Here is a 23,741-nt window from a genome sequence, read left to right as displayed (position 1 = left end):
TCATCCGAATTTCCCTCAAAGGTCCAAAGCAGGACGGAATCTCCTTTTGAGCCGGAGAATGGTAGCTTCCTGCTCTGCCACATAGTAGCCCTGAGACACAAGAGGCCTAGAAGGACCAAGCCCCTTCTGAGGATTGGGGGAGAGGGGGCAGAAAAAAAATACAGTTCTATTTGTAATATTAAGAAAAGGAAACAACATAAATTGCCTCGATGTTTAAATAAATGACAGTATACCCAAATAATAGAATACCATGCAGCCGCCGTGGCCAAAGATGGTTATACTGATATTTCCCATCCCACCTGTTCTTCTTACACTTGGCTTTGACACTTTGCACATGAGGCTTGGGGTCTATTGCCTTCTCCTTGAAGTCAGGAAGGCTTTTATCACTTCCAATCAACCAAGTGCAATAGGAGGGAGGCTATATGACTTCTGAGACTAGATCACAAAAGGCTAAACAGCATCCTCTTTGCTTGTAGGAATGCTGGCTCTTGAGACCTTTAGCTGTCATTTAAGCACAGAGTGCCCTGAAACTTCCGTGGCATGAGGAAGCCCAACCTGGCTCACACAGAGAAACACAAGGCGGAGCCCTAAGACTACATGAGATGTCCACACAGCCTTCAGCTGCATCACCCCCCTTTCCCTGTCCCCACTCTAGCCACTCTCTGACTGTAGCTCTATGAGACACCACCAGTCAAGTTTTCACCAAACTCCTGACCCGCAGAAATCATGAGAAATAACAAAATGATTATTGTTATTGGAAACCACTAAGGTTTGGAGTGATTTATTACTCAACAATACATAGCCAGATATCTGTATGCACTGATATGGAACAATCTTCAAGGTATAATATTAATTTTTTAAAAACATAGAATAGTGTATATTGTGTGTGCACTTTATAAAATATATATATGGTCTTGTATATGCATGGATCACTGGCTTGCCAAGCATAGGCGTTCATTAGAATCTCCTGGGAAGAGAGGCTTTAAAAAAAAAATTCAATGCCTGATCCCACTCTACACCAATGTGATCATAAATTCTAGGGATGGGACCTGGACGTTGTTATCTTTTAAAGGTTCTCCAAGAGATTCTGATGTGCAGCCAGAATTGAGACTTGCTGGTATAGAATAACCTGGAAGGAAGCATAGGAAGCTGGTGCTGAGTGTGCTGCCGGAGAGGGGCACTGGGGTAAGAATGGGAAGTGTGGGAGGGAGATTTATTTTTGTAAACACTGATTTTTAAAATTTGTTTATTCTACTTACACATGTTACCTATTTCCAAGAACAAGCAGACACCTATAGCAGTGAGAATGAATCAGAGTCGCAGATTAGGAACAACCCACCTGATAATGGGAGTCAGTTCGGGGCCTACTGTTCTGGGGCCTCAGAGGAAGGGACCTGTCTTTCCTGGAATAGTGGGTGTCCAGAAGAGCTAAGGAGGTGAATCTCGAAGCGGCCTCTGACCTGAAATGACTTATTTGCTTGCCCAAACACTCCCTTACTGTATCATTCATTACTCTTTGGGAAGCCATTTGGGACAGAGGAATGGCTATAATATATGCCAGTCAGCTCATGAATCTTAGACCAACAGGAGGACAAAGGCCCAGACTTAGATGGAAAAGGTAAGGAGATCTGGGTTCTGACTGGCTGGGCTACTGACCTGCTGTTATCAGGGGAAAGTCAGTTCTTAGCCAGCTCTCCATTAGCAGGGATTTGGTTATCTGTTTCACCTTTTAGATTCCCAATGAAGAGAACTGAGACATTGATCAGGGTAAGGTAGGAATGCAGACCACAGTTCAGTTCCATGAGACCCCAGAGATGAGTCCATGGGGATATGGGGGGAACCATGACATTAAACAGCAGCCTGGGATTCTGAACTGGAAGGGAGAGAGGCTCTGAAAGCTGATGTAAATTTCCTCTCTAGAACCATCTCCTTGCCTTCGATCATTGACACGTGTTCTTGGGTTTTGGCAGCCGACAGCTCCCAGTTCGAAAGGCCACCTCAAAATCCACTGCTTGTCAGTTGCATGATCTTGTTAAGTAATTTAATATTCTGAGCCTCAGTTTCTTCATCTGTAATGTGGATTAAAACGTAAGGGATAAAAGAAAGAAAATGATAACCGTTATAAAATTGAGCCAGTCTTTATTGGTGCCTCTCCTATGCAAACACTGGAGTGGATTCTTAAATTTGACTAACATAGTGAGTGTAGTGGTGAAGAGAGGGCTTTGCAGTCAGATGTAACTGGGTTAAACCCATGCTATTATCACTTATTCACCATGGGACTGACGGCAAGGCACCTAACATCTGTTCCTTTTCCTCACCTACAAAGAATCATAACATATCACCTCCCTTTGTAAAAAGCTGCTGTGAGAATTAAATAATATAATCAATGTGAAGAGATTGTGCATCTATAAATAAATATCTAGAAATTGACAGTTGTTGACAGCCTGCTTGTCTTGCAGCCTATGAGCTGACAAAATACTTGACATCTATTGCCTTACTTGACCCTCTCCCGGACTCTGGGGCCAGGCCATTAACTACCCTTTAAAAGGTGAGAACTTTGATGCCCATTGAGATGAAGTGATTGTCTGGTCGTAAGGAGTCAAGTGAGGAGTAGAACCCCGGTGTTTTGGTTTCCTGAAATGGCTTGTGACTCTGCAAGCTTCGAATCTGGTGGGTGACAGAAACTTGAGGATCATCTCTAGACAGGAAAGGGAGTTCCTTAAGTGACTGTGAAGAGGGAAGGAACTGGGAAGGGAAGGAAAGGAAGTTAACCATTCTGCTTCCTTCACAGGTCTTCTCCCATTACTACCTAGTGGGCCTCCACAGGCTTCAAACAGGGAGAAGAATAAACAGCTTAATGTATACTCAACATCAAAATGAAGTTTAAGACATGTTTGAGGCCCAAACTTAGAATGCCATATCTATTTTTAAGTTTCAAAAGCAGGTGCCCTGGAAAAAATATAAAGGTTCTTCAAAGGTGGGGGGAAAAAAGACCCACTCCAGTGCAGTCTTGGCTGAACATCGAAAGAGATGTCTTTTCTTAGCTTTATTTTCAAAAGCATCAAAGTCATTCTGCAGTCTCCTGGTAGATTGTCAAATCTTCTGGGTACTGTTAGGTTCCAGTCATATCTGTCTATTCATGAAAAGTTAAAAAACAAAAAAATCTACCAATACATTTTGGCCTTTGAATTTCAGTCTCATACAAAAATAATAAAATATCAGAAATCCAACAGTTCTGGATGACAATTCAATCAAGAAGGCATACCTAATAGGATGTGACTGGCAGGGAATGCGGTGCCGAGGAGAGAGCGGGCCTTTAGGCTGAGGCCCGAGGCACAAGACGCCTGGTCGGGCTCCCAGGCCGAGGCTGGGATACGAGGTGAAGAGGAGGGGCTCGGGCCTAGAGCATTCAGCGCCTTGAAAGCATAGGGACGATCTGAGTTTATCTACAATATAAATGTCAAAGAAAGCCACTGAGGGTTTTAAAGGAAGATTGGAACGACATTTTATATTTATTTTTACATTAAAAAAAAAAGCCTTTGGCTCTTGGGCTATTCGATAGGGACTAAGTCACACCTGGGTAAGAGCCTCTAACCTAGCTGATCTTTTTTTTTCAGGGCCTCTATTTCCCCATCGGTAAGCGGGCTGGGAAGGTACCCAGTCCCAAGGAGTCAGAGATAAACATGATGTACGTAGCAAACGCGCGGCAATTCACAGCTCTAAGCAGGGCGCTTCCGCGTCGTTGTGGACACTTTTTCCTCGCTACACTCTCGGGGTTTCGGTGGACATCCTGGGAACTTTCACTTGCTGATTCGCCGCCTTGCGAAGCGAGGGAGGGACCTGCCCAGAAATCCGGGATGCGTGGCCCTTTCTGCTCAGGGCAGCCAATCGAGAGGAGGAAAGGGGCCAGGGTAGGCACCCCGTCCAGTCCGGCCTCGTCATTGGCTGGCGGCCGCGTCTCTCTCCCACTGTGCCACGTGACTGCCACGACCCCGGCATTAGCTCAGAGTTAGCTTTCCGCACGCCTCCTACGCACCTGGTCCAGGCGCCCAGTACTCCAAGCCAGCCGGGCCCCGCCTCCTCGGGGGCCGGGAGATGGGCGGGGAGGGGAACGAGCTGGTAAAAGGGAGTCGGGCTCAGGACTGGGCTGCCTCTGCCCGTGCGGTCTTGTGCCCTCCGTTCCGCACGGCAGAGAACGCTGCGCTGGGTCTCAACGCGCGGGGTGGCCCAGGTGAGAATTAAGGAGGGGATGCAAGCACGGGGGAGGGAGCGATGCTGGCCTCCACGCGGTCAGCTGGATGCTTTTAGGGTCGTCCTGGCCTGTGTCCCAGGCGTGCTGGGAGGAAGCCCGGACAAACGGTCGCCGTAGGCGTCGGCGGGGCCCGGCAGTGGTCGGGGTTATTTCCTGGGTAGGCAAAGGCGGAGGCCGGGCAAGTGTCAGAGCCCCACTCTCCTACTGCGTCATCCTGGCCCCACTCCTCTGGCTGGGGGCTTCCCTCCGCCCTCCAGCCCACACGGCACACCGAGTGTCCCGGCACCTCGCAGATAAAAGTGTTGCCCTTCGGACCGAGGCGTGTGGGAGCATATATCTGGGAACCAACTCGAACCCAGATATCTGGGAGCAGGACCCAGGAGAATGAGCTGCCACCACTACTCTCTCCCCTCGCCCCCACAGATGGGAAAACTGAAGCCTGGACACCGGAGAGGACTTCATTATCTCGGTTTTTAAAAACCACGCCTGGTTAAGTACAAATCAGGACCTTCTTGGAGATTCATAGACCAAGTTGAAATTCTTTCCTTGCATAGATGAAGACCCTGAAAGGAGACGGAGAGGACCAGGGCCTTGGCTAGAATTACACAGCAAGTCATTTGCAGAGCTAGGACTTGTGTCCCCAAGCTCATATCAGACTGGCCCTTGCGTTGCATGGGCTGGGGACTCCGGTGAGTTAGAAGCAGTCAGGACTTACAAACTCCTTTGTGGTACCTAGTCTAGTTCTTCGTGTCCCTCCCCGCCTTCTTCTCCCCAGGGCTCTTTATGCGAAGCCTGGAACTAATGTGATATCCAATATTGGGTTAAGCAGAAGTTCTTGTTTTCGAAAATTGAGTCATAAAGAAACGGAGAGCCAAACCTGTTGGAAAGAAATGAGCCCCTCCCCCTTTTATTTCCTTGAGGATTCTCAAGGGACAGAAACTAGTAGTTACCGTTTATTGAGCAAAAGCTGTATGTCAGGCACTGTGCTAGGTGCTTCACTTGTGTTAGCTTTACAACCACCCTGCAAGATAGGTGATGCTATCCCCATTTTACAGGTGAGAAATTGATGCTGAGAAAATGAAGTTTTTTACCCAGTGCCATACAGCTGTTGAACAGTGTAACTGGGATCTGTCTGACTCCACATCATACCCAGTATTTCTCCAAGCTCAGCCTTCATCTCACTGGCTCAGAATCATCCAGAGTGCAGAGTCTTACATCGAATCCCTGGGCTTGCCTGAGAACCTGCATTTTAATAGATCTCTGGTTTAATATCATTATACATCCTGTAATGTGCTGCCTTCTAGGGGCAGATCTAGAAATGACACATTGAGGGCTCCGCCGAGATCTAGATTAGATTTATTAAGGGTGAGTTTTGCACATTCACATAACTTTTAGTGAGCGCAAACCCCCAGCAGAGCTTGCCAAACTGTGTAATTTCTTGATATAAGCCTGGTTACTGTGTGTCGGTGTGGGGGGAGTACAGAGGGGTAACTCCTTTTTCTTTAGCACATGGCTGTTATACTAGCCTCCATCCACTCAACAGTATTTGCTAAGCATTTATTTGGGGGTATTGATACAACTGCGAATAAAATAGAGCAAGTTACTGCTCTTGTAGGAAAGACAGACAATTAACAAAAAAGTAAATGCATGATAGGAGACGGTCAGAGGGTCAGGGAGAAAAATAAAGCAAAGTGACGGAGACAGGAGTTCAAGGCCAGGATGAGCTCGAGAGGGAGACATATTGTGGTGGTGCTATTTTATACGTCATGTTAAGGAAGGAACTGATTGAGGCAGCTTGTGAGAAGAATCTTAGCAACCCAGTTAGTGGGGCAGCAAAAGTAGATGGAGGCGCCCTCGCTGGTGTGACTCAGTGGATTGAGTGCTGGCCTGTGAACCAAAAGGTCACAAGTTCAGTTGCAATCAGGGCACATGCCTGGGTTGCGGGCCGGGTCCCCAGTGGCGGAGTGTGCAAGAGGCAATCACACATTGCTGTTTCTGTCCCTCTCTTTCCCCCTCCCTTCCCCTCTCTAAAAATAAAGAAATAAAATCTTAAAAAAAAAAAAAAAGTAGATGGAGGCAAGAGTATGCTTGGCCTCTTTGACTATTGTCTGGGTTACAAATTATTCTAACCAAAATGTAGCTACAGATGTCAATTTTACATCATCACTCCTAATGGAAAAAGAAAATGCAAATATTACCAATGCATATGTATAGTATGAAAGATAAAAGTAATGTCATTCTTAATTCTTTTACCAACTCTGCTTCAAGCAGTTTGTTCCTTTCACTAATTAAAATTAATAATAACTCAGAAATGAGTTGAGCACTTGGCCACAGAGGATTGCTTTGAACTATCTCTTGAGACCTTTTAGCAAGGAAACAAATGTGAGGGCCATGTGGTGTTTTAGAAAGAGAGCTAAGCTTGGAAATTGGAAGATGAGGTTTGGGAACCTGGTCCTACTAGTTGAACGAGGGACTAAACTTTGCTGAATTTTTTCCGTATAAAAGAGGAATTCATACGCTGTTCTCAGATTTATTGAGGCAAATGGGAGGTATATATGAAATCTTTTTGAAAGCAAATTACTGTGCAAGGAACTAAATTCTTTGATCATGATTTTACATTGTTATTTTCTTCTTGGGTATTTTATCATTTTGTCTTCTGTTAGGCTTTATACTTGAATCAGTATGTCATAGTGCTTGTAGAACTGATATAAGCCTTATGGTGGTTCCTTTTTTTCGCATCACAGACATAAATGAACATTGCTAATAATTTGTGATAACAGAAAATAAGAGTTTTTTGTCTTCATTATTTTTACTTGAAACTTCACCTATATGTTCATTTCAATGAACATAGCTGTATAGCCATACATATCAAGTGTGAGGCCTTGCATTATTGCTGGGTTGTATGGAAGTGAGAATGGCTTGCTGTCTGCCCTTTAGTATGATCTCTAGTGTTGTCTAAACTTACACACGGAATAGTTATATGTAATACATATGCGGGGAAGCGCAGCCCAAGAAGTTTCTGCCCCTTTGTCCTCATTTTGGACATCTTATTAGAAATCTCAAACCTATGAAACCTAAAGCCAAACTTTTTGTTGTCTCCCATTTCCTCCTCCATCCTTCCTTTCATGTGGTCCACCTCAATTCACCTGAGATTTGTTCATTTCCTTTAAACACCAGAAGTTGCAATAATACATCATTATTTATCAAATGGATGATAATAGCAGTGATTTTTCTCGAAGGCCTTCAGAGCCTCTGTACTACCTGCAGATTAAAGTCTGCTTTTCTCAACCTGCCAAATAAGGCCCTTCAGAATGTCCGCCAGGGAGCCTCGCCTCCCACTGATCGCCCGGTGTGTATTAGTACTTTAAACAAGCCATTCTAATCTCTCATTCTTTTCCTCCAACCTCAAAACTTTGCTGTTTGCGTTTTCTGCTCTCTAATCGATTTTCCAAGTCCTTATCTTTTCAACTCTGGCTGGACTTCAGAGCCCAGGTAAGATATGTTCTTTCCTTGAAGGCTTTCTAAAGAAAATTACAGCTCTTGGCAGATTTCTCCCCTGCTTAGATGCTGTGATCATAGTAGTTGGCAGCTTCGGTTTTATTTAGCAACGAGGTTGTAGCATACATACACCATTTCAGCAAAGCATGACTATAAAGCCATTGGGTTTCAGAGACAGACTTTACCATTCCCCTCTGAAAACTTTTGTCCTCTGAAGAGGCATTGCAGTTTTACAAACTGCAGAACTATTAGGTAAAATTCTATGTTGTAATTACTTGCCAAAAGTAGACATTGTTTCACTTATATCTGCACATTTTCAAATGGAAGTTGGCTGACCCCACTGGGCTTAGAGAGCAGCGATGTCCTGTTCTTCTCTTTTAGGGCTCTTGGACTGTCAATAATTCACACGGGAAATCGTGCCACGGCTGCTGCTTAGTCACCTGGATAAGACCACTTTCTAGGTAGTCATGTGCCTTATTAAAGAAGAAAATCAGAAATGTCTTTAGTGGTCCCCAAACTGCCATTATGCTTTAGTGTGTAAAAGTATTTTTCAAATATTTTGTTGTGTTTTTTTCTCCCATTCCTGTAGGGTGATACGGAAGGTTCAAATGCTTTCCTCTTGAGTTAGTCCACTTGCAATTATTGATGTTAAGAAAGGGGGAAATTAACCTAGATGATACAGTAGAATTCTATTTTATTGAACTTAAAGGGATATATAGTTTGTATTCCAACCTTCTTAAGATGGGAGTCTGGCTGTAGACTATATTCTAAGGGTAAACACTAATTTCTTAATTTTCATTAGCAATTGGTGAATACTATAATTGAAAGCAGTAACAGGCATGGGTGGGGAAGTGAGAGAATTCTTGTGCAAAGGGATATGTGAAAGAGATTTCCACTTGAAAATCAGTATTGCTTTGCATCCACCTTTTTCTGTATTTGAGTTATGTGTTTAGTGATAATTTTAGTTCCTGTTTTGGAAAGCACAGTGTGGACACTTTTAAAGATGAACCAGAATGGAACTTGCTCTCAAGGAGCTTAATTTGTATGGAGGGCATCCATACCATTTAGTTTAAGATACTTTTTACTGTAGTGTTATATTGTTTTGGATTTTTAAAATAGGTTTGAAAAGGTAATAAGTATAATTTCGAGGACAATTTTAGGGGGTTGAGTAGGATAGGTAAGAAGACTATAGACAGTTTTTGGATTGAGACTGATGGCAGAACCAGTTCCACTTCTAGAACTGTTTGTGAGTGAATACCTAAGGTTTCAAGAGCTCGAGATGGAAAAGGACTGTGGCCGCGAGTTACAGAGAAAGAGCTGTGTATACGTTTGTGGATTATTTTGGGGAGCAGGTAGGTGAACCGAGGTTATGTAGAGAAGGTAAATTCTAAAGTGCCGAGAGTCAGAGAAAAATAGATACGTGGTATGAATAGTAAGTACCATGCTCAAAAACGAGCTTTTCTTAGAGTCCTAAAATCTGGATTTTGTTACCTGGCTGAGTCACTTACACACAAAATAAACTACTAAATTAGACAAGTCCTTTCACTTTATAATCTATGTATATATTTAAGGTGAGCTTCTTATACGCAGCGTGTAGTGGGTCTTATTTTTTTTTTTTATCCAATCTGAGAGTCCTCTGTCTTTTAATTGGAATTTTTAAACCATTCATATTTAATATGATTATGTATATGTTTGGATTAAACTCTACCATCCTGCTAGCTGTTTTCAATTTGTCCCATCTGGTTTTGGTCTCTCTCTTTTTCTGCTTTCTCTTGGGTTAATTGAGAATTTTTTATGATTCCATTTTATCTGTGCAGTTATAGATAAAATAACAATTGACATTATGTACACCTTTAAAAAATGGAGTGGTTACCCTCGGGTTTACAATATACATCTTTAACTAATCAGAGCCTACTTTCAAATAATATTATATCACTGCACATTTAATGTAAGACCTTAAAATTCCCAATTTCCCCTCCCATTTTTCATGCTATTATTTTCATGCATTTTATTCTGTAAGCTATAAACAAAATCGATTCCTATTTTTTCTTTGAAATTTATCTTTTAGAACAATTAAAGATTTTTTAAATTAAAAATGGATTTTATTTTGTCTCCATATGTTCCACGTTTGTTGCATATTGTGTAGACCTGAGTTTCTGCTTTTTGGTATCTGTCCCTATAGAGGTGCTGGTCTGCCAGCATTAAGTCCTCCTAGTGCTTGTTTGTCTGAGAAAGTTTTAATTTCTCCTTCATCTTTTCAAAGATACTTTTTGTGAGTAGGGGATTCTGGGTTTACAGTTATAGTTCTGTGATAAAGATATCTTCTGGGATGTAGAATTTCCAATAAGAAGGCTATTTATATTCTTATGTTTATATTCCAATAAGAAGTCTGTTTATATTCTTATATCTGTTTATATTCTTATATTTGTTTCTTAAAATGTGTAATGTGTGATTTTCTCGTTGGCTGTACTTAGGATTTTATTTTTGTCTTTTGTTTTTAATAACAAATACAAAATGTATAAGTGTAGGGTTTTGTTTTATTTTATTTTATTTTTTTATTTGACCTCCTTGGTATTCTCTGAGATTCTTGGATGTATTGTTTGGTGTCTGTCATTAATTTTAGAAGATTCTTCGCCATTTTGTCTTCAAATATTTCTTCTGACCATTCTCTGTTTTCTCCTTTTGAGATTCTTAGTATGCATATGTTCGATTGTTCATATGTGCCACAGCTCTTACATGTTTGTTAGCATTATTGTTATTGATTTGTTTTGTTTTGTTTTTCTCTTTCTGTTCCATTTTAGACCATTTCTATTGAGCTAGCTTCAATTTCATCGATTCTTTCTTTGACTATGTCAAGTTTACTGATGATTCTGTCAAAGGCGTTCCTCATCACTGTTACAGTGTTTTACAGTTTTAACATTTCAATTTAATTCTCTCTCACATTTTCCATCACTCAGTAATTAATTTTTTAGTATTAATGCTAGCCAGTCCTAGAAAAATAGTTTTCTAGTATTAATTTTTTGTCTTTTTTTTCTTCCCAGATAGCAGCTATATAGGGCAAGATGTGAACTTTTTAAAGTTTTTCTTATGCTTCTTTTGTATATCTTAGCTTTGGAAAAGCTGTTGGACCCGGAAATCATGAAGAGCTGTTCCAGAATGGAATGACAGGAGAGGAGAATTGCGCTCAGAGTAGGCTGGCCTGAAGGTGGAAGTGAGAAGAGAGTTACAGCTGGTTGCACTGAGGAATGAGGACCTACTGTGTGTGTCCAATCTGATTGACTTGCTCAGGGTAAGTGGCCATCTAAATCTCTTCATTTTTTCCTTATCTACTTAACAACACCATCAAAGTAACTATTATTTTACCCTTGTTGAGTGGGGAGACGCTTCATCCTAAACCAAATTAATGTGGGTTGCTTTGCTACATTTTGTGTTCTTAAATGGCTCATGAGTCCAGGATTATGACATCTTGGTAACGTGAGGTTCATTTTTCTATCAGTTCCAAAACAGGAAACTTCCTGAATCCTCCACCTACTATATTTTATCTCTCCCTGGCTATAGTTATAAGTTTGTTTATTCACTTATCCTTTCGTTCATTCAAACATTTCGCAAGCCTGCTGCCTTAGAGTTACTGAATGACATTCATTGGTGGTTACAATGAGGAACAAGATGGCCTTTCCTCCAGGAGCTGCAGAGACTCCTGCTTCGCAAACACAGGAGTGTGGTCAGTCCTACAATGGAGGTGCAAACGGCTGTGGGACATAAAGGATGTAAGGATTCATTTGGACAGGGAGAGCTTGGTCAGGGCTCTGTGTATGAGGTTGCATTTTAACTGGGTTTTAAAAATGATTAGGATCTTGACAGGCAGAGAGAGGTGATGGCCGTGCTGAGTTAAGCAAGCAGCTACCACAAAGACACTGTTCTGCGAAGTATTTGGTAAACAGTCTATTCCTTTGAGGGCCTGTTGCTCTTTCCTCCTCTTCTACTCTATTATTACAAGATTTTTGTTGTTGTTGCCTCTTCTTTCTTCTTGGTTAATTTTACCTTCTTCATTTCCCTGAAGTTATTAGTGGAAGGTCATAGGGCGCTAGTTCTGTAGTTTAGGACCCGGTGATGCAGGATCACCTGCTTACCCTACAAGTGGAAGTGCGGGGCAACAGTGTACCTCTATTCAGAGCGTGTACTTAGAACAGTACAGTGAATCTTTATTTGCATGAACAGGGCAGATGTGACTCTATATTAGGAGAGAGTAGAACAGACCAGAACTTTCCAGAGCATATATCAGACACTTGCCCCATCAGCCCACCCCATGTTCTTAACGTTTGTTTTCTTCAACGATCTCTTGCCACCTTCTCTCTTCTCTTTCCTACCATGCAAAGGAATATTGTTCAAAGACCTAAATGCATTCTGCCCTAGTTTCTTTCTTCTTCCAAAAGCTATATTTTTACTCTTTCCCTTGCTTTTTCTTCTTTATGTTTATTTTCAGCAACTAGGGAGTTATTTAAACCCCACGGCCCCCCAAAACCATTTTCCTTTTTTCAGAAAGTTGTAGGTAGGGCTGGAGGTTTGGGACCAGATCCTATTTTGCAGTATATCAGGGAGTGAAAAGCCTGAAAAGAAGACAGTTGGTAGCATATAGGAAGGAGGAAACAGGTCATCCTCATACCTTTCCTGGAGAAAAAACTATAGGGGGATCTGGGCAGAGATGGAGAAAACCCCATGAATGATTTATACTGTCGGGATGTCCTGTATCCAGTGAATTATTTGCTTTGACTTGGCTGTTTACGGTCTGGTTCTTTTTTTTTTCCTGATCAAGACAAATGAGGCTCAACTAAGGAAAATGAATATAAGATACCTAACCCAAAACTGAACTCTTAACTCTCATGAATGACGAGTCGGGCTGTCAGAATGTTGAGTGCTGAGAATTACTTAATCAGTTAACTCTGTTATTTTCTCTGGATTAGGAGGCTAAAGCATCTATCTCCAGAAATGTCTTCGGAAAATGCAGAGCAACATGACGTTTCACCCAAGGACTCTGTTGAAGGAAATGGCCAATGCAGTCCTCTGTCAAAGATCCATTTGGAGCTTGAAAAGGAATCAAATACTGACTTCCAGCAATTTGAGACCACTAAGCAATGCAGACATTATCCTAGGATCCACATGGAACCTCAAGAGAAATCAAACACCAACTTTAAAAAATTCGTCATCAAGAAACTACGGAAGGCTTGCCAGTGCAGCCCAACCAAAGCAAAAGATATGATTTTTGGCTTCCTTCCTGTCTTGCGATGGCTCCCAAAGTATGATCTGAGGAAAAACATTTTAGGCGATGTGATGTCTGGCTTGATTGTGGGCATCTTATTGGTGCCCCAGTCCATTGCTTATTCCCTTTTAGCTGGCCAGGAACCAATCTATGGCCTGTACACATCTTTTTTCGCCAGCCTAATTTATTTCCTATTGGGGACTTCTCGTCACATCTCCGTGGGCATTTTTGGAATACTGTGCCTTATGATTGGTGAGGTAGTTGACCGGGAACTAAGCAGAGCTGGCTATGGCACTGCCCACAGTGCCCCGTCCTTAGGGATGGTTTCGAATGGGAGCACATCATTCGACCAGACGTCAGACAGGCTGTGTGACAGGAGTTGCTATGCCATTACAGTGGGCAGCACCGTAACTTTTATGGCTGGAGTTTATCAGGTAAGGAACAATGGAATGAGTGCTGGTTTCTAGCAAAAGAAATCACTATGTATGAAATCTCAGCTCTGCAAGGGGTCTGCGATATCACAGTAATCAAAGCTACCCCTTGAATGCTCAGGACATGTGAGGGGTAGATCCAGAATTCAAACCCCGGTTTGACTCTCTAGGTAAGATAAGGCTGCTTCTCTTTTCTCAGCCCTAGGCTGCCTCTTAACCAATGAGTTTTGGTCAGCCAGATTTTCATTATAAAATCTGCAAAAATTTAGACCAGGAAGGGACTCCAGACCCACCTAACACAACTTCTTGATTTTATGTGTCGAGAAACACTGCTTTCCTTGAGAGTATGTGTGGTGGATTATTGGCGGAGTCAGCACACAGGCAGGCCTGACCGGCAACAGGACGGGGGTGGGGAGGGGATACGCACAGGGATTTCTCAAGCTGTGATCAGCGGTGTCCAGCCTTTTGACGTCTCCGGGCCACGCTGGAAGAAGAGAAGCTGCCTGGGGCCACACGTTAAGGACACAAAAACTAACGAAAACTGATGAGCAAAAGAAAGGTTTTAAGTAAATTTACGATTTTGTGTTGGGCCGCAGTCATAGCGATCCTGGGTCACATGTAGCCTGTGGGCCACGGGCTGGGCACCTCTGCTGGATGACCACCTCCTTTTTCCTTTAGAACTTCTAAAAAGAGTGGTTCTCTTGGACTGTTGCAGAGGGGAAACGTGGAGGAGCACTATTTTATATTGTGAGCCAGGAGAAAGAATTAGAAATGAAATTCTTCATGGGTCTCCCGTAGAATCCACTGATCTGCCCTGCCCACCATGGCCCTGCCCTTTGGCATCCAGGAGTCAGTGCCAGCACTGAATCGCTATTACAGGCATTTGGAACCAATAAGGGAAGGGGAGGAGGAGCTCACTCCATCTGGTGCTTGGATGAGGAGGAGGCGGGGGGAGCGGGTGGTGGGCAGAGAGTTGTTTTAAGAGTTTGAAAAGATAGGAATCCTAAATCCTTGCTTCATTTGGGTTAATGAGTAATCATGTGCTTAGCCCTCTGTGTCAGTAAGTGAGCCCTGTCTCTAAAATAAGAGGTTTGATACATGATGGTATTTGTTCTAGTTGTGACTGTCTGTGATGCTCTGATGGTGTGTCTCCATGGGAAAACAGCCAGGGTCATAAAGGGTTTAGAGGCTCTTTTCTGTTCATATTTAACACTTGTATTTCCTTCCTTCCAGGTAGCCATGGGCTTCTTTCAAGTGGGCTTTGTTTCTGTCTACCTCTCAGATGCCTTGTTGAGTGGATTTGTCACTGGTGCCTCCTTCACTATTCTTACATCTCAGGCCAAGTATCTCCTTGGGCTCAGCCTTCCTCGGAGTAGTGGCATGGGCTCGCTCATCACTACTTGGATTAATATCTTCAGAAACATCCATAAGACCAATGTCTGTGATCTCATCACCAGCCTCTTGTGCCTTTTGGTTCTTTTGCCAACCAAAGAACTCAACGAGCGCTTCAAGTCCAAGCTTAAGGCGCCGATTCCTACTGAACTCATTGTCGTTGTGGCAGCCACTTTAGCCTCTCACTTTGGGAAACTGAATGAGAAATACAATACCAGTATTGCTGGACATATTCCTACTGGGTTTATGCCACCCAAAGCACCGGACTGGAACTTAATTCCTAGTGTGGCTACAGATGCAATAGCTATTTCTATCATTGGTTTTGCTATTACAGTATCACTTTCTGAGATGTTTGCCAAGAAGCATGGCTATACAGTCAAAGCTAACCAGGAAATGTATGCCATTGGCTTTTGCAATATCATCCCTTCATTCTTCCACTGCTTTAGTAACAGCGCAGCTCTTGCAAAGACGTTGGTTAAAGAGTCAACAGGCTGCCAAACTCAGCTTTCTGGTGTGGTGACAGCTCTGGTTCTTCTGTTGGTCCTCCTGGTAATAGCTCCTTTATTCTATTCCCTTCAGAAAAGTGTCCTCGGTGTGATCACTATTGTAAATCTCCGGGGAGCTCTATGTAAATTTAAGGATCTGCCCAAGATGTGGCGGGTTAGCAGAATGGATACAGTTATCTGGTTTGTTACTATGCTGTCATCTGCGCTGATAAGCACTGAGATTGGCCTGCTTATTGGAGTTTGTTTTTCTATGTTTTGTGTCATCCTCCGTACTCAGAAGCCAAAGAGTTCGTTGCTTGGCTTGGTGGAAGAGTCTGACATTTTTGAATCCATGTCTGCTTACAAAAACCTTCAGGCTAAGCCAGGCATCAAGATTTTCCGCTTCATAGCCCCTCTCTACTACATAAATAAAGAATGTTTTAAATCTGCCTTATACAAAAACACTCTCAACCCAATCTTAGTAAAGGCAGCTCAGAAGAAGGCTGCAAAGAAAAAGGCCAAGAAGGAAACAGCGACTCCGAGTGGAAGCCAGGATGAAGTTTCAGTGCAACTTTCTCATGCGCCCTTGGAACTCCACACTGTAGTGATTGACTGCAGTGCCATCCAGTTTTTAGATACTGCAGGGATCCATACCCTGAAAGAAGTTCGCAGAGACTATGAAGCCATTGGCATCCAAGTCCTGCTGGCTCAGTGCAATCCCTCTGTGAGGGATTCCCTGGCCCGTGGAGAGTATTGCCAAAAGGAAGATGAAAACCTTTTTTATAGTGTACATGAAGCGATAGCTTTTGCAGAAGAATCTCAAAATCAGAAAGGCATATGTATTCCCAATGGTCTGAGTCTAGTGATCAATTGAATAAGTAGGTGGAAGGAAGAATGATGTCTAGCCAGTAGCAACTTGCATACTTGAAATTTTAACTTGTTGGCTAGGCACTATTCTTCCTCCAAAGCTGGTGGCCTTTGTAGGTACACAAATGCAGCAGAGCTTATTAGTTAGGCAGAATCAAGTAGAAGAAAATATTGCAGTTTCAAGCTTTCTTGCAGAGAGGAGGTATTCTTGCAATTAAGTATCTGTTGAATTGGACCGTGAAGTAGCCCTAAAACTTAAGGACCATCCTCTCTTGGGAGATACACTTTAGGACTCTTCTATGTCCAGGAGTGAAAGGGATGAAGTTGGCATTTACATGAGACATGCTGGAGCCTATGTGATGTGGCTCTTTGGAGAGAGAGTGGAAAGGAGGCCCGGAAAGAATGTGGTGCCTGCTTTTGTACCAGCAGATCAAGAGGCCTCCGGTGTACAAGGTAATAATGACACAAGTTTTTTTCTTACTTGTGCTTCTCCATACCCAGTTCTTTGCTCCTGGGACGGCAGTAGGGTCTCCGGCTTTTAATAGGAAAGCACCATTCCTCACCGTAAGGCAGGGAAGCGTGGGCACAGGCCTGTCAGGAGTGTGATGGCTAGGCATGTGTGTGAAATCTGACCAGCCAGATTCCCATTGCACAGAACACTCTTAGTGATACGTCTGATGTTTTCAGTCATGCCTTTTTGTTTAGGGTAAGTAGGTAAGCAGAGAGCTCTTCATAATCAGCAAAAATAATGGGAATCTTCCCTGTCTTTTCTGTGATCTCTATCCATCCCTATTTCAGAGCATTTCTCTACCATTACACCGTATTCGAGCTTTCAGTAATTTAGGGTATTTTTCATGGAATCTGTCCTGAACTGCTATGTCTGATTAGCAGCGACAAGCTTGCCAGATAAAAGGCAGAATGCTGACCCTGCGACTCTGTGCAGCATTTTAAAATGAGCTGGAGGCAAACCCTTAAGGACACATTGCACATAGGAATACTTGACAGCAGTTCCCTTAAAATTTGTTTACTGAGCAGGGGGTTTTTTTTCCCCTTCCCATGGCATTTTAGCTAGGATCAGTTGGGGGCTGACAGTCTTTCTCAAAGAGAAGTTACTGTTCATTTTTCCTTTGCAAGAAAAATTATTGTAACCAACAGAAAAGAATGCACAAAAGTTTCCAAAGGAACATCAATAATTAATTTGTAGATGTGTTAGTGTAAACAAAGCTAATGCTTACTGCCAAGAACTGTATTGACTTACAGTGAATATTGGTGACAGTGACAGCTTTAACTCTTTGGGCCACCGAAAACTCATGCAAGAGGAGTGAGAAGCATCACATTCATACAACCCAACATTAATAATAAGTGTGGTAAACATTATTTGTGATAGCTGACCACAGGTTGTACCTATAGGAAGAACTGCTTTTGAAAAGCAAGAATGTCTGACTTTGAAACCTTATAGTTCTGTACCTGGACCTTGATAGGTGAGAAAAAACACAGGTTTTCCAAAATTAGGACTAGGAGACTAAGTCATGTGAGATTGAAACACTTAGTCACGCCATTGAAAAGAAAATAATATTTGCAACAGTGCAAAACGATTTTTTAATCTGCTCCTACATCCTAAACAATTTAAGTATTTATGAGAAGCAAACTCTTAAGTGTAGGGCATCCATCAACTGCAAGTGTTGCTTTTCTCCTGGTAGAGCTGTGCCCATCTGTTTAGATGGAAAATACCTTTCCGTTATTAAAGCACTTTCTCTGTAGAAAAGCTGGATATCTGTCTTTGAGGTGATTGACATCATGATTAAATGTAATAGCTTCCTGAATTTTAACATCCTTTTACAATGTAAGTCTAGAATTTCAGAAATGTTAACTCCTGTTTGTAGTTGTGGTTTTTGGTTTTTGTCTTTAGCTAATATTTGCCCATTCTACTCAGTTTTATAAATGGTAATAGTAAAATCATAGTATCTTGGTCGATCATTTGTTTTTAGTCCATCTTGCCTTCGTCCTCCAAGCCAGATTTGAATCCAGACCATTATAAATGTCTAGAAGGGTGTCCAACCTGCAGCCCAGGATGGCTGTGTTTGTGGCCTCACACAAAATCGTACATTAACTTAAAACATGCAATTTTTTTTTGTGATTATGTGTCGCAATTTTTTAAATGTGTGGCCCAAGACAACTCTTCTTCCAGCGTGGCCCAGAGACGCCAAAATGTTGGACACCTCTGGATGCCATGTGAGAGCAGATTAAGAGTGCATGATTAAGACAACTCTATAACCAACACTGGCAGAGCAAAGGAAAAAAAAAAAAGAGTCCAAAGAATTTGAAAAACCCATTAGAAGAATGGAGTAACAGAATTTGAACTTTACTTAACATTTTTCTCTATATATGGATATAAACAGCTCTGGAGCATTCTGTGCTCTGGTTTATACCTCTCCCATCCAAACAAACACGAGATTCTGCTTTTGGTAGCCACTTATAAAAACATTTAAGATTTCACTAGAATTTGTATCTTACCCTTCTGCTTGGGTTGAGGTCTGTGTATGTGTACACACTTTCACCATTTTTTGCTGGTATTTAAAGAAATGAAACCTGAAACCAAAGCATAATTCACCAACAAAACTAATGTTTTCATTTGCTTTCTAGCTCAAAGCCTTGGACTTTTATAGTTCATTAGGTGATATATTACAAACTTTATTGATACAAAAATGTCTTGTTTACTCTAAACTTTAGTATCTAAATGAAACATTTTCTCAATGCTTATTGAAGAATGTACAAAATTCTGAATTTCTTAAATTGTTTTATTGAAATGTATTGTGTATACACTTAATGGGTTAAAACTTTGCAACCTTATTTATCTTTAGGTTTGTACAGTTCAGAGGGATGGATTGCGGCCATGCAAAGAGGGGTTGAGGATTAATATTTAAGGGAGAGTTGAAGGGCATTAGACCATTGAAAAGACCATCTCTGACTGAACAAGGAAGAAAACAGGGACTTGGTTGAATAGGATCCAATCTCTGGCTAGTCCCACCCAGCAGTAGGAATGTCAGGATTAGAAGCCACACCTTAGTTGAAAGCAAAGTCAAAAACAACTGGGTTCTGTTTCTAGAAGGAGAGGGGTACAGATTCACCAAAGATGAAAGAGCTGAGGATCACGTGGTAGCCAGGGTTGGGGCAAAAGCCCAGGCTGACCTACTGTGAGGCATGAGTGACTGCAATACTATGTGAACCTCTGATAGTTGGTAAAATTGACAGATGTCTAGTTCACAATTACTTTTTTAAATTTTTAATGAGGACCAAAGGAAAACAAGATTTGGATAGTCTAACTTAGCTTTTAAACAGTAGCAGACTTTGAAGCCAAATTCATTACTAAATTTACAGTATGGTAAATGGTGATCTTTAAACATTTATTGTACTCCCTTAGTAATTTGTCATTTAAGAACACATTGTCTGGGTGTTAGCTCTGATCTTAATATAAAACTGAGAAAAAGGCTCCAGTGAATTTCTCGGGAACTTAAAATTGAATGTAGGATTTATAATGACAAATTCAAGGTCTGTGATCCTTACTAATGTTTTTAATGAATTGTTTTCTTCTATGTAGTGCTATAGATGAGCTATAGGTTCTTTTTGCATCAATGCAGATAATTCCTCAGACACTTCCTGAGGACCTGTGCTGGAGTCTAGGGCTGTGTGCCAGGTGCTTGGACTATGATACCCAATCCAGAAAGGCGGGTTGTATGGTAACTTAACTGGATGACATCCATTGGCACTTGGAAGTGTTTTATGGAGGAGCTGAGCTGAGCCTGGACCAAGGTCTGAACAGGAGGCAGGCCACTGAGGCAAACAAGGAGGCATGGATGCCCCTGGTCTATTCAGGGAAAGATCCCACAGGGACGTGGTAAAAACCCAGTCGCTAGGATTTAGACTTCATTTAATTTTTCTGTTCTTTAGCGTTTCTCTCTTCTTTTTTCCTCTAATGGTTTTTTTAATCTATTTGAGTGATGCCTTATTTGAAGCTGGGCTAACAAATTACAAAAGGGGGAAATTGGCCCTAGAAAGCTTTTAGGCTCTGAAGTAATCTGGCTGTTTTCTTTGTATAAAGATTTTTGATAATCATGAATGGAATCATTAATTTGAGTGCTAATAACATGAATGAAAATTATAATGGAACAGGCCAAAATAACATACCAGCTGATTTATCATAGCCTATTATTAAAGTAAAATGCTATTGAAATACTGTAAGTTAAAGGTATATTTTAGTTAAAAAAAATACAGTACTAACTAGGAATGGAGAATTTAGTTGTGGGAGTGAGGGACATTTATTTTTATAAGGTAATTTTTATCCTGACAAGAACTATTTTTTTTAAAGGGTTTTGCACTCTAAAGTAAACATGTTAAATAAAGTTAAGAAAGTTAAATAAGCGTTATACTAAATCATGAGGGTTTTTTTCTTTTTGGCGTGTATTTTCTTTTTCTCTTAGTGATGTAAAGTAGGAAGGAGATACTTAATTATGAAAACTGGAATAATGAAGGACCCCAAATGCCTTTACTGGAGATACCATGTTTATAAGTCTGGAACCATGTATAAAACCTTTCTTAGACTTGAATTATGGGTCTGAAAAAGCTAAATAATCACAATCTTATTACAAAATATCAATAACTACCTTTCTGGCTGAAAGTTTTTTAGTTGGTAAAAAACCAAAGGCAAGCAGCCTAAGCCAGAAAGGACTTTTAACTGCAGGTTTAATAAACTTATTTTAAGGTGTTCTCTTCCCCCACCACGTTCCCCATCCCTAGAATAATAATATATAATACTTGAAGTCAAACAGCTGTTGCCTTTTAATTTAAATCAGTTAGGAAATTACTGTTTGACTCCTGATGCTGCCATGATTTCTCAAAAATTAGTGTGAACAAAGAAATCTATATAAAATGTGACCCTTTTTTTGGTCTCCTCTGCAATTTTACATACAAATCAAGACAATATCAAGGTTATACATGAATGAACTCAAATTCTGAGTCTTGTCTATTCACTAAAAAGTATACTCTTTTTTATTTTTCATTTATTCAAGGCCAATGACTTTTAGGAACATGTTTTATACCATATGTATCTTTTTAATTAAAGCAAGTGCCTTGATGCTATTCCACAGAAATCATGCTTAGCCCTCTGTGGGATGAGGATGAGTTGGTGATGGTTGCAGCCTATTGCAGGAGAGGGAGAGTGGGTTAATAGCGGATCCCTTTCTTCTGGAAAGATATGTTCATGGTATTTACTACCTGAGATCCTATATGTTTTGAGATCTAGAGGTGTTATTTCATTTGTCTGCTAATAAATTGTTATGCTAATAAAATATTCTGTGTCTGAATTATTTCACTGCAAGGGGGTTCTAACTAAGAAATACACCTAGTCACCAGTGAGCTTTAAAATACCATCTTTTTACCTTTGGAGAGTGATTCAATCATTCATTTTCCCCACCTGTAACAAAAGGATCTGTCCTTATAGAAAGCCATAAAGCATAAAGAAACCCAGTTCTTTCCTATTTTGCTTGTGGTCCTGAGGAGTAGGTTAACCCTTTGGGGACTCATTTTTTTCCATCAGTGAAGAAGGAAGGACTAGATTGCTTGAGGACCCTTCCAGTTTTCATGTTGTCTGTGTTCTGTTACATACTGTGTTGGAATTAGAAACCCAAATCTGACTCATGTTTTCCTACTGCCCAACCTTTGAATTTTGTAAGTGAATTTTGAGTCACATTCTTCCCATCAGTCCATTGAGGTTAACACCTTATAGACTAAGAGAGTAGGGAGTAGAATTCCTGACTGGAGCACAAGACTGTGAGAAGTAACTACCCCAGTGCCCCTACCATCTCCCCATGCCTGCAGTGAAGCCTCCTCCCAAATGTCTTCCCCTTTCTGCTTCTCAACTCTATGGAAGAAGTGGAAGTGTGGGTACAGGGGTAAGGACAGTTTTCAGTCTTCCTTTTGCAGTACTTTTCCTCTTAATCTCTACATGTCAGAGAAATTACAAGTGACTGCTCCTACGGCTGCTGCACTTGGCCAAATTGTCTCCCTTATGCAGTCTACCTCTGCCCTCTGGTGGCCAGAATATGCTACCGTATTTCCACTTCAAAGAACTGGTCTCAGGCAGCAAGAATAATAGTTCTTTAATAGGTCTGCAACTTTGGAATAACATTATCTGAGCCTATTTGTCCTTTTAGGATATGATTTTTCTAGAAATATTAAGTGAAACTGTTTGATATATAGTAGGCAATCAATAACTCTTAGCTTTTTTTTTTTTTGTTTGGCTGCAAAGAACTTCATTGTTAACATTTGGTCCAAAGCATGGGAGAGGGCTCCAGGGTGGTTAAAAGAATGCCTAGTGGTTTCAGGGAGAGGCTCGGGCAGAAGCCAGACATGCAGGGACGCAAAGGAGCCCTTCAAAGACCTCTGGGTTCCAAAGGCTCCTAGTCATGCCTGAGGGTGAACCTTTCTAAGAGATACTGGGGATCAGCCAGCCTGTGGAGGTGAGTCAGGTGGTCGTCCATCTTCTTGATGAGTTTCTCCTGCTCATCCAGGAAGTGGTTCTCCAGGAAATCACAGAGGTGAGGGTCTGTGTGGGTAGAACCCAGGGTGTGCAGATCCAGAAGGACCTGGCTCAGATTCTTCTCCCGGGTAGTGGCAGCTTCCATGGCGTCCTGAGTTGTACCCCACTCATCTTGGGAAGGCTTCTGCACATCCTGGAAGAGGGCTCGACCACCGCGCTGGTTTTGCATCTTCAAGAGCCGCTGGGCTGCCTCTTGCTTCTTCTCGGCCAACTCTTGGAAGAAGTGGCCCACACCCTCCTGAGCTACATCTTGGCAGTGGAAATAAAAGCACAGAGAGAGGTAGGTGTAGGCAGCCTGCAGATGCAGGTTGACCAGGTGGTTGACAGCAGCCTCCACCTCGGTGGAATAATTCTGACAAATTTGGGAGCTCATGGTTGCTCAGCAATAAGATGTTAAGCTCAGAAATGATGTTTGCTTGTCTCAGAGGCCAAGAATAGCTGAGATGGTTCCAAAGGTGGTGACTGGAAAAGAAGTTGGAGGGTGGTCAGAGGCTGCAAGAACGGGTTTCCCTAGACCTGTCCTGTCCAAATAATATTGAAGCAAGAAACAGATCCAGGGGACCCCTGAGGGCACTGCCAGCTTCCTTCCTTTTTAATTAAAGAGCGCTTCTTAGGAATAGGGCAAAGAAAACTCCCTAGAGTTTTATCTATTATCAGGCTGAATGGTTCCCTGTTAGTGGAAGAAAGGGCTGGTAAGACAGGTCCCTGTCTCTAGATGGTACTAGTAAAGTTCTAAACAGGGATGGGTAGCAGTGACAATAGCATTTATAGAACACTTAGTCTGTGTCAGGTGTACCTTTTTATTCTCATGGCAGCACAAATGAGGTAGGTGCCTACTCCTGGAATATTGGCCTATGGAGTAGATTGGTCAACTGGGGCAAAACTAAGCCCTCAAGTTGGGTAGGAGGGACCAGAGAGGCAGGGAGAAGCCAGAGAGGGCATGATGAAGAAAGCAGACTAAAAA

At 41.9% G+C, this 23,741-nt stretch overlaps 2 protein-coding genes across 3 annotated transcripts; one reads left to right on the top strand and one right to left on the bottom strand.

Moving 5' to 3' along the window:
• The first annotated feature begins 4,129 nt into the window (after window positions 1–4,129).
• On the top strand, window positions 4,130–21,527 carry SLC26A2 (solute carrier family 26 member 2). Of its 2 annotated transcripts, XM_054568188.1 has the most exons (5): window positions 4,130–4,231; window positions 8,132–8,211; window positions 10,860–11,039; window positions 12,712–13,441; window positions 14,672–21,527. In XM_054568188.1, the coding sequence occupies exons 4-5, from the start codon at window positions 12,737–12,739 to the stop codon at window positions 16,187–16,189; spliced, it is 2,223 nt and encodes a 740-aa protein (XP_054424163.1). In that variant the 5' UTR covers window positions 4,130–4,231; window positions 8,132–8,211; window positions 10,860–11,039; window positions 12,712–12,736; the 3' UTR covers window positions 16,190–21,527. The 2 variants fall into 2 exon arrangements, with proteins under 2 accessions (XP_054424163.1, XP_054424165.1); XM_054568190.1 differs by lacking the exon at window positions 8,132–8,211.
• A 1,110-nt stretch (window positions 21,528–22,637) lies between these two features.
• LOC129066385 (ferritin light chain-like) lies at window positions 22,638–23,150 on the bottom strand. Its single transcript, XM_054567924.1, has one exon. It carries the CDS (start codon window positions 23,148–23,150, stop codon window positions 22,638–22,640), a length of 513 nt encoding a protein of 170 aa, XP_054423899.1.
• Between the last annotated feature and the right edge of the window lie 591 nt (window positions 23,151–23,741).

This window comes from Pteronotus mesoamericanus, unplaced genomic scaffold, assembly GCF_021234165.1.
Source record: "Pteronotus mesoamericanus isolate MK-2021 breed Mesoamerican mustached bat unplaced genomic scaffold, CSHL_Meso_final contig_2, whole genome shotgun sequence".
NCBI classification, from domain to species: domain Eukaryota; kingdom Metazoa; phylum Chordata; class Mammalia; order Chiroptera; family Mormoopidae; genus Pteronotus; species Pteronotus mesoamericanus.
The sequence above is the reverse complement of the archived record's forward strand: the minus strand, read 5'-3'. Positions and strand labels throughout refer to the sequence as shown.